This window comes from Vicia villosa, linkage group LG3, assembly GCF_029867415.1.
Source record: "Vicia villosa cultivar HV-30 ecotype Madison, WI linkage group LG3, Vvil1.0, whole genome shotgun sequence".
In the NCBI taxonomy this organism is placed as follows: Eukaryota; Viridiplantae; Streptophyta; class Magnoliopsida; order Fabales; family Fabaceae; genus Vicia; species Vicia villosa.
In genome coordinates, this window is record NC_081182.1 from 13,290,612 (window position 1) to 13,301,705 (window position 11,094).

Genomic DNA, 11,094 nt, shown 5'->3' on the forward strand with positions numbered 1-11,094 from the left:
AACAAGCTATCAAAATATCATTATTAGGCAAGACAAATATTTGTATCTTTCATGTCCTCTCCACTTATTGACATATTTGAAAAAAATAAAGGTGTTAAAGAATTTTCAAATAATTTCCACCACAAAATATCAAATCATAAAAGAATTTCTCTAATCCTCATCCATCATAAAAAAAAATTTAATATTAAATTCATGAAACATAAAATTTAGCCTAAAAATAATTGTTAATAGAAAAAACAAGTAATTATATTAGTGTAAAAAAAAATAAATATTAATTTTTTCTTAAAAAATATTTTTTTAGTAAATATAATAATTTATATATTGTTAATAAAATAAAAAATTATAAATGAGGTGAAAATCATTCATGCCAAATGTTCACTAACTCATAATCAATTTAGTTGTAATCTCATAGAAAATAGACTGAATTAAAACGGAAGATTAAAATCCTAAAAAAATTAGTAACTCAGATTTGAAAATAAAAGATCAAATTTTAAATAAAATAAAAATTAAAAAATAAAAACTACAATAAATTAAAAAAATAAAAGTGTTCAAAAATGATCAAATAGTCTGAATTACTAAATGTCAAATCATAAAAAAGTTCCTCTAATCCTCACCAAGAAAATTTAAAATTAATTTTATGATATGAAAATAAAAACTAATCTATTTAAATTTCCACAAAAAAATTAAAACTCTTTTTCTTTTTTTGCACAGGACTATAAAATTCGATTTATAAAAGTATAAGTGACTTTATATTTAAAATAATTATTAATAAAATACGAGTAATCATTCTTAGTATAAAAAACAAAACAAAAAATCAGTTTTAAATAAAAAAAAAAACTGAAAAGAAAAGGGCTGGAGAGGGCATAAGTGGGCCCGAAATGAGCAGCATCTTAGGCTGTCCGGTTGTGTTAACTAGAATTAAGAATTCTCGAAAACCGAACCCGCCTGTCCTGTCCTCCCCGTTCCGTTTTCTCTCTCTCTCTCTCTTCCGTTACTTGCTCCTGTTGGTTTTCAACAATCTTTTTCTCATAATAATAACACACTTCCTTTTCACAACGCATCCAAAATCTAAATATAAGATTAGAATGAATAACTTCCACTTTCCTTCTCTTCCTCCACCCTGTCATCACACATCAACAACCATTTTTCATTAATACCAACAATTTCACTTTCCTTCTCTTTTCTTTTCTAGGGTTTTTCTTTCTTCCCTTTTTCCCCCTTCTATTTCCACTCTCTCTTCCTTCTTTTTCATACTCATCCATCCACACGCACCCACTCTCGTTATCATAATTTAATTACTCTTGTTTTTTGTTTTTCTTTTTCCGTGGGTGCGTGTGGAACTGAAGTGATTTTGATTGATTGTTGTTATATACACATATAAAAAAAAATGGCGTATCCGGGTCCGGGTTCGGGATCGAGTTCGAGTTCGGGGTTTCAATTGCTGAATTCTCCGTTTGGAGATACGACTTATACTAAGGTGTTTGTTGGGGGATTGGCGTGGGAGACGCAGAGCGAGACTATGCGGCGTTACTTTGATCAATTTGGGGAAATTCTTGAAGCCGTTGTTATTACTGATAAGAATACAGGACGATCTAAAGGCTATGGTTTTGTGAGCATCTTTGCTTTTATTAATGTTGTTGCCATTATTGTTGTTTCTTTCTTTGTATTTTTCTATGATTTGTTGTATATTTCTGTATGATTTGTATTTCATATTTACTATAGAATGACTTGATTTCTGTCTTACCTGCATGGAATTGGAGGGTATAGGTGACTTTCCGTGATCCAGAAGCTGCTAGGAGAGCCTGTGTTGATCCAAGTCCTGTTATTGATGGTAGAAGGGCCAATTGTAATTTGGCTTCGCTTGGTCGTCCGCGCCCTCCTATCCCTTTTGGTATTATTCCCTACTTTGAATTTACTAGCCCAATTTACTTATGCTACATTTACATCCATTTCGTGGTTGTTGTGTTCTCTATAGCACCGACACTTCTGAAAAAATGTGTGTTCGTGTCAGGGTCGGTATCCAAATTCGACACCGACACTTTTGACTACTTTTAATACATTCATTTTTTCAAATTATTACCGGTGTTGATGAGTCCGTGTCAGGGTCATGTTGCTTCATATTGTGTTCCATACTTTACCTAAATGGGAATACTGGAATTTAATTCTCAAGTTGTTTATTTGCAGTTGTTTTATTTATTTATTTATTATGTGAACCTTGCATTGACATGCCTCAGTTATTAAGATTGCAAGATAATGTCACGGGGAGGGCTTATCTGTTTGACTGTTTTGTCAAGTGAGCGAGCTTGCTATTTCTGATTGATCCTTTAACCCACTGTCTTTTTTCCTTAAACAAATGAGTTTATCTCAACCGATATTATATCATTCTTTCCTTGATATGCATAGCATTTTGCTGTAATTTGAAGTTTCCAGATAATTTTCCCGATATAGAATACAGTCTGCTTCTGTTTTTCTGATTGTTTCTTTTGTCTTTAGTAGGACGGGTAAGACCAGCATCCCCTTATGTTGGAAGTTTGCAACCAGCCCGTGGTGCTTACGTTGGAAGTTATGGCTACCAGCAACCACTTTCCTATGGCTATCAACAAGGAATGGTTTATCCTCCTTATGGGTGAGTGGGATGCCGTTGAACATGTTTTTTCAAAAACTGGGTTTTGAGATTTATTTTCACTGCCAGTCTGCAAATAATTATCCTCTTACCTTTTATGTGTTATGGTTATTTTTGTGTCCATGCTTATTTAGCAGTTACTTAACTTATTTTGAACCCATTCATCGTGTTTTGTAGCGGTTAAATAACAATTGTGAGGTCAACTAGACCTATACAACCTGTCCTTGCAAACACTTGATAATTCTTTTTCCTTTCTCTTTTTGTGGCAATCAATACACGACGATCACAAGTCACTACATACAGCACCCTTGTGGTAGTGGTTAGTTAGTTAGAAGTTAAAAATCCTAAGAACTTTGGTCATTACTGGCCCATTGTATATGGAAAGCATATTGTAATTGGATGTCATAACTAATGCTCTCTCTTTCCCAAATTTTATGTCATTGTAGCAAAATATGTTTATCTCAAATTATATGTTGTTTTACAATATCGATGAAGCATTAATGCTTCTTTTCCTAATGTCCTTTATTATTTACTACTCTATTTTCCAGTTATTTTAATTTATCTTTCTCCTTCATTAATTAAGGGTATTTCTGTTAAGTAACTTAACTCGTAATTTTTCTTTTTCAAACACCATTAACTACATTTCTTAATATGCATGAATTTGGGACGAAAGGAGTAATTGTTTAATGTTAATCTCCATGTGTAAGGTATTCCTAACCAACCACATTTGCATTGTGCATCAGGATGTATTACACCAGAATCATGCTATAGAGGTATCTTTTCAACATTATATGTGGTTTTTTTATTTTTGCAGGTATACGGCATATGGACCTGAGTACGTCTACCCACAGGTCAAATTAGTTTTTTTTTTCTTTCTAATTGGCTTAAGATAAATGTCGATATTATTCGTAAGATGCTGACTTCTTCTATCTTGTCTAACAGAGTATGTACAACCCTTATGCGGGCCAACAATACCTTCAGATATATGGCGTACCGGGTGGGGTGAATACAGCCATTTATCCTTATGGACAAATGGGTCAAGCTATTCCTGGTGGTCATGGTTATACAGCAATGCAGGGTTATACATTACCAGGTCATCAGGTTGTTCCATATGCTGGATCCAGTGTTAATGCAATGACAACTTCACCTATGCCTGCCATTCAAGCCTCATATCCTAGTGGTACAGTTCTCTGTCCTAAAGAATTTCTATCTGCGACTCAGGCTGTTCCTTTTTGTTGCATTTTGAGCATGCATTTCACACATCTCAATTTGATTCATGCACCTTGTATACTTTTTATATGACGGAAAGAGTGCTGATATTATGAACATCCATCTTAGCAGGTATTCTTTGAGAAACAAAAGACCCGTATCTTGGAATTAACATTCATTTGAAAACATATTTGCAAAAAACCTTTTAAAAACATATTTGCAAATAACCTTTTAAAAACATTGATACTCCAGATTGCATACACTTTTCAGCCGTTAGTACTTAGTATATCATCCCACAAAGAGGTCAATGCACAATCAAGGCATATGTAGGCAGTTTCTGTTATCTAACTGATTTCTGTAAAAAATTAAGGGTACAACAATCTATAATAGAAGGTTGGGTTTATAATATTTTAAATATGGGCAATGGAAGTTCTGATAGATGGGGAAGTAAAAAATCTGTAATGATTAGTTTGATTTGATACATATGTACAGTGTTGTAAGATTGTATTTAGAACAAGGCATTAAAATCTGCTGATTATTATTGAGTGCAAAACTTCAAATTTCTTTGAAAATGGGTGTGAATTGTACGTGTTTGCTTTTTTTAGGAATTGGTGCACCAGTTCCAGGCCAACAATTTATTGTTTCTCCTCAGTTCATACAAGGTAGCGGTCCTGACCAAACAGCTGGTTGAGGGGGCGATTAAGGTGGGCTATTTACTGAGCATCTTGCAGTGCATATCTATGTGTACATCATGTACTTATGTTTTGAATCAACCCCTGTTGCAGATATCCTTAGTTTGCAGCAGGACTAAGAGCAGTGGAACTGCTACTTGAGTGGCGGGCTTCTAATCTAGCCTTGCAAGTATTTATTTTGCATTCTAGAGGTATTGTTTATATGTTATATATGGTCTTGATGACAGGGTGGAAATGAGTTAAGTTGCGCATGAGCAACTCATAGGTCATAACTCAACTTGTTATTTGACTCAATAAGCCAAGCGGCAAGCAATTGAAGTGGGCATAACTGGGCTTATTCACACACTGTAGTGAGTGCTCAACTTGTTCGCGAGCTGGTTTATTATGTCTAAAATCTGTCACATATTTGTTAGTAGAATAGTAGTACACATTGTGTCTTAAAATTCCGTAGGAAGTTGCAATAGAAAAAATAGCCTTTGTTACAAGCGTGAAATTAGATATGTTATATTTGATTTGGTATCCTCGATCCTTGTTGGAAGTCTATTCCAATAAGGATTGTTCTCTGTTTGTATGAATTTGAATGTGTTAGTATTAGAAACAAGAATTAGCTTTTAACAAATTTGATGATGTGCACTGCAGGTCATATAGTCATGCTCACAAAGTTGTGTCTGAGTCAGCTCCAGATGGCGAAGGAAAATGGAACATGCAGGCTGCTTCTTCCATTTGGACGTTTACGCTACCGTATTTATACCTAATACTACTCGTACTCAAGAAGAGTGTTGGTAGTATTAGATCAATGGTTGTCGGAAAAGGTTTCTGGCAACCATGTAGAAATAATAAACTTGTGTAAAAAGAAAATCACGTCTGAATCAAATTATGATTCCCTTAGTCCTCCTGTCCATTATTGGGTTTGTAGATAGTAGTTGTCATCGATGATGTTCGTGGCGATGGATGGTCCATCACCTCATATATGACTTTTGTGCATAGTAGTTGTCATAGGTTCTACCACAAAACATGATTGTAATTTTATGATTTTATGCAGAACCTGCCGTTAATGCAGGGTAGACCCATTAGAGAAGATTGCGCATTCTAGTGTTCATATTACCATCAGCATTTAGTCACATACATGTCTACCTCGTTAAATTCTAGTACTACTACTTATCTGATTTTTCTCAACACCTTTTTAATCATTGATAGAGTTGGTCACGGTAATCACGCAGTGTGGTCCTGTTGTTATCATGATATCATTGTAGTTGGTTGCTTGTGTTAGGTTGTACCGCAACTACAGGACTGATTCTCTAATCATCAATTTCTAATGATATCATGATACTGTTGGTTGAGTTGACAAATGGAATATGAATAGTTAATCAACTATTTTTGTCAAAACATAATTTACTTGTCACGCATCCAAAATTATAACTCAAATGGAAATTTTTTGACACAATAATATATACAAGTGTTTGACTTTAATAGACTGGTTTGGTGCACTGTTGTTGGGATAAGTTGTTGTTCTTTTTGCTCTTTCATGACCTTTTTCTCTATTAATTACTATCTCCAAATTTTGATCTACTTTAGGAATATATTTAGGCTGATATGTCGATTTTCCCAACACCCATTGCTATTACAAATGGATTTGGTTTATCATGTGAGTTCTTCTAGTTTTATTGCATCATAGTTATATATCCACGGCACAATTTAATTAACAAAATATATATATATATATATATATATATATATATATATATATATATATATATATATATATATATATATATATATATTTCTCTCTCTTGATTAATCCAATGGTTTGGATTGAATCCTCTTATCTCTTATTTAAAAATTCCTCCTACTTGATACATCCCCTATATATATATATATATATATATATATATATATATATATATATATATATATATATATATATATATATATATATATATATATATATATATATATATATATATATATATATAAACCATAATTTTTTACATTATAACAACATGCTAAAAACAGTAGAAATGATGTTAAATTAAAAATAAAATTTATTATCGATTATGTTTAAGTGGACTGATAATTTTAATTGAGTTCTGGAAGAGTATAACTCATAATTCAATAAATTCAATAAGTCCAAAGAGCATCATGAAGGGCCACATCCAGATGAAGGGCCACATACAGTTGAAGCGGGCGTGACCTGATAGGTTAGGTGACGGGTCATGAGTCGCAAGATCAGATCCATTATGCCAGGGAGTGGATTGCTCGGTTCACATTGTGTCTATAAAAAAAACACTTTAATAGGTGTTAGACCACGTGTCCATAAAAAGGTTACGATGTGTCCATAAAAAGGTAAGTATTTGTCATTTTTCAAAAAAGTGTCTCTTCTTTCTACTAATGGGTAGGGGTGGAAATAGACTAGGTTAGACTAGATTTTAAAAGATCTGAGTCTGGCCTACGATATACTTATAAGGCATGAGCCTGACCTATGACATATTATAAGCTCTTTTTTTCAGCCTGGCCTATGGCTTATTATAGGCTCTTTTTTCAGTTTGACTTGACCTTTTTAAAAGTCTGACCTGACTTGAATGCCTATTTAAAAGTATGTTTCTCATTAAGGTTTTCAATTAATCCATATTATTTAGCATATGAAGCCTTATAAGTCTATGAAGCCTTATAAGTCGACCTATATATGTTTATATAGGCCGACCTATTTAGCATTTTTTTCTAATATATATGCATATATAGGACAAACTATTTAGTCTTTTTTCTAATATATATGCATATATAAGCCATCATGTTTAAACTATTTATAATATATATGAAAATATAGGCCGACCTATAAGGCTTCATAGGCTTTTTTAATAGTTTAAGCCTGACATATTTAATTAAACAGACTTTTAAAAAAGCTTAAGCCCGACCTTTTTAATAAATAGGTCCGGCCTGACCTGACCTTAAATAGGCTAGGCTATAAGCCCTGTAGGCCGACCTGACCTATTCTCACCCCTACTATTGGAGGATAATCGATCTTCTTATTCTCACACTCTAGTCAGACAGTTGAGAGAGAATTGGTTTCTCACCCAACAATTTGATTCACAAATTAGACATATAAATAAATACATTAACCCTTAAGAGATAATTCATTAGTCACATATTTAACATACATAGATTTTTTTTTCATTTTCTCACGTAAGAGGGTTCATCATCTTATTGTATTTCTCGCAAATACAATTGGTATCTATCGCGAGGCCTTGATAAAACTAACCTAGGCCACACCCTCACTTATGACTCAATCTCCTTGGTCATCCCTCTCATTGGTAATATTGTGAGGCATCACAATAACTAGCAGTACCAACAACGACGACAATGAGGCCTTAGTAGAGATTTGAGTTGCTATAGAGGAGTTGCATTACTCTAACCAAGCACTGCAAGAACCTCCTGTTTGTTAGTGACCAGTTATCACGACCTCTCAAGAAAATTGTTCCATCAATTTTTGGCGAGTAAACACCAAAAGGTTTCAACGACTAGCTTGTTCAATGTATGTCAGGGGAACTCAGAGTACCAAAAGAAATACCTCACCCGATTCAATGAGCCAACTATATAGGAAATACATCCAAACTAGAAGATGTTTGTGGGAACATTCAAAAATAATTTAAAGGCAAAACACTTTAGCGAGTCTCTTGCCCTGAAGCCTGTCGTTTCAATGGGTGAAATTATGACGTTGCTTAGTTTTATCTCAAAGAGGGAAGAAATCAATGTTGAAAAGTGTTGGACAAGTGACTCTAAGCACAAGGGGGGGGGGGGGGGGTAAATTGTGGTATTTACAATTCGTGATTACGTTAAGTGTTTTCTTACTTAAAAATAATTTGTGTTAGTATTCACAAAATCAGAGGGAAACGAAGCGGAAAGAAATAAATCAATAAAGTAAATAGCGTAGTTTAAAGAGATAGGATTAGAGATGCCACCGAGATTTATATAGGTTCGTCTTAATGTTGGCTTAGTCCTGTCTCCAAATGATCTTCTTCAGATCTCACTAAAATCTTGAGCTTTTAGAGGTTATGCCCACGAACCTTTGGTACTGAATCAAGAGATTTTACACTAGCTTATCCCCTTAACCAAAACAGTTTTTTTTTCACGGGATTAACTCAGAGACCAAGTAGGGATTTCACTGGCTAATCTAAATAATTAAGCAAAACTTCTATAGGCTGAGTTCTATAACGAAACTCAATCTTTCAAGAATATCACACTCTTAAAATAAAATAGTTGCATGACATCGGTACAACACTTTCCTCTCAAGAAAGTTTCACTGACAAGGCAATATATATATATATATATATATATATATATATATATATATATATATATATATATATACATATGTATGTATATATATATACATATGTATATATATATATATACATATGTGTATATATATATACATATGTGTATATATATATATATATATATATATATATATATATATATATATATATATATATATATATGTATATATAGAGGACGACTCAAGTGAGAACACTTGGTTATTATGAGAAATGAGAACAATGAATCAGGACCATTAAATTTTAATTTGTTGATTTTAATGGACTAGATTGGTTTCTCTTTCTATTATCTTTAATATTTATTTTAAATCAACATAGAAAGAGAAACCAATCCAGTTCATTAAAATCAACAAATCAAAATTTAATGGTCGTGATTCATTATTCTCATTTCTCATTATAAACAAGTGTTCTCACTTGAGCCGTCCCATATATATATATATATATATATATATATATATATATATATATATATATATATATATATATATATATATATATATATATATATATATATTGCCTTGTCAGTGAAACTTTCTTGAGAGGAAAGTGTTGTACCGAAGTCATGCAACTATTTTATTTTAAGAGTGTGATATTCTTGAAAGATTGAGTTTCGTTATAGAACTCAGCCTATAGAAGTTTTGCTTAATTATTTAGTTTAGCCAGTGAAATCCCTACTTGGTCTCTGAGTTAATCCCGTGAAAAAAAAATTGTTTTGGTTAAGGGGATAAGCTAGTGTAAAATCTCTTGATTCAGTATCAAAGGTTCGTGGGCATAACCTCTAAAAGCTCAAGATTTTAGTGAGATCTTAAGAAGATCATTTGGAAACAGCTGAGTTCTATAACGAAACTCAATCTTTCAAGAATATCACACTCTTAAAATAAAATAGTTGCATGACATCGGTACAACACTTTCCTCTCAAAAAAGTTTCACTGACAAGGCAATATATATATATATATATATATATATATATATATATATATATATATATATATATATATATATATATATATATATATATATATATATATATATATATATATATATATATATATATATATATATATATATATATATATATATATATATGGCTAAAAAAGAAACAATCCATGTGCTAAATTAATGGGATAATCTATTAGGCACTCAAAATAATTGACTGTTAAGTCCATAAATGGAAAGTTTTGATGCTTCGACATTATTAATCATTAAGAGATTGTCCCAATCGATTATAGACTCAACCAAGAAATATTTAGTTGGATAGGTTTATGGTCTAATAGACTATTTAGTTGAAAAAGTCTTTCAATCAATCAGACACTCTCCTAATTAATTGGTTAGACCATAAAAACATTTTTAGGTGATTTAGTCATGTAAAGAGAGACCTTAACAACATTTAAAGGTGTGTGTGCAAGTTGTCTTAGTATCTTAGAAGTTACTCTGCTATTTTTACAAGACTCTAGTCACTCAAACAGACACGACCAGACGAACTTTCACACTTATCTCTTACACAACTCTGAAGCCTTTTAGCTCCTTTGCCAGCTACACCAATCATATAAGAACTTCATTGGAACCTGTAATATGACCTATGTGATGAGGCTTGATATGTCTTAAAGTAAATCACCATCATCAAAGGGTTGGAAGGTATCACCATCAAATTCAACAAGCATCAGTGTTTCATCATCAATACACCAAAAAGACCACCAACATTAGGATCATCAATTTCATACATACAAGTACATAAATCCATAAAAATAAGGCCAATAATGTCAAAGAATGTGCCACCAACATGTTCTTTTTGTCGTAGCAACAACACATGAGCCATTACACTTTTCCGTTAGGCATAATGCGACTTTCAATATAGTGGGAGGCCTGAGCCAAATAGGTGGTGCAAATACCACAAGTGAAGGTTTATCATACTAACGAATTCGACTATCTCAAAAGGGAGATTGAGTAGCTTACTGAAGAAGATAACTTAAATAATAATGCCAAAGGAAGCTCTTATTAATCCGAATGCAGGCCTAGAGTTACAGGGAAAGATCAATCCAGAAGCCCCAAATTCAAAAAATACAAAGATCCAAAAAGAAGAGAGGACGAAGGACTGCTTTATGACTGCTTCATCTAAGCATGTGACTGCTTTTATGCATTTTTTTTCTTTTCATCAATTTGATTAGCTTCATTATTATGAATGACGCAACTCCTACTATATGTATTGTTCCATTTATAATTGAAAGAAAAAAAAATGCTA

The 11,094-nt window shown here is 32.5% G+C and overlaps 1 protein-coding gene across 2 annotated transcripts; it reads left to right on the top strand.

Moving 5' to 3' along the window:
• Positions 1-934: 934 nt before the first annotated feature.
• On the top strand, positions 935-5,628 carry LOC131660362 (uncharacterized). 2 transcript variants are annotated; one of them, XM_058929601.1, is made up of 8 exons: positions 935-1,609; positions 1,768-1,891; positions 2,497-2,626; positions 3,438-3,474; positions 3,566-3,803; positions 4,438-4,536; positions 4,618-4,715; positions 5,164-5,628. In XM_058929601.1, exons 1-6 carry the CDS (start codon positions 1,388-1,390, stop codon positions 4,521-4,523), a joined length of 837 nt encoding a protein of 278 aa, XP_058785584.1. In that variant the 5' UTR covers positions 935-1,387; the 3' UTR covers positions 4,524-4,536; positions 4,618-4,715; positions 5,164-5,628. The 2 variants fall into 2 exon arrangements, with proteins under 2 accessions (XP_058785584.1, XP_058785583.1); XM_058929600.1 differs by having other exon boundaries at positions 936-1,609; positions 2,494-2,626.
• Positions 5,629-11,094: the final 5,466 nt, after the last annotated feature.

Bases quoted from the DNA above. Each gene is read 5' to 3' on its own strand.
- LOC131660362 (XM_058929600.1), top strand. From the start codon at position 1,388: ATGGCGTATCCGGGTCCGGGTTCGGGATCGAGTTCGAGTTCGGGGTTT. The intron at 1,610-1,767 runs GTGAGCATCTTT...TGGAGGGTATAG, and splicing joins GATCTAAAGGCTATGGTTTT to GTGACTTTCCGTGATCCAGA. The intron at 3,804-4,437 runs GTACAGTTCTCT...TGCTTTTTTTAG, and splicing joins TCAAGCCTCATATCCTAGTG to GAATTGGTGCACCAGTTCCA.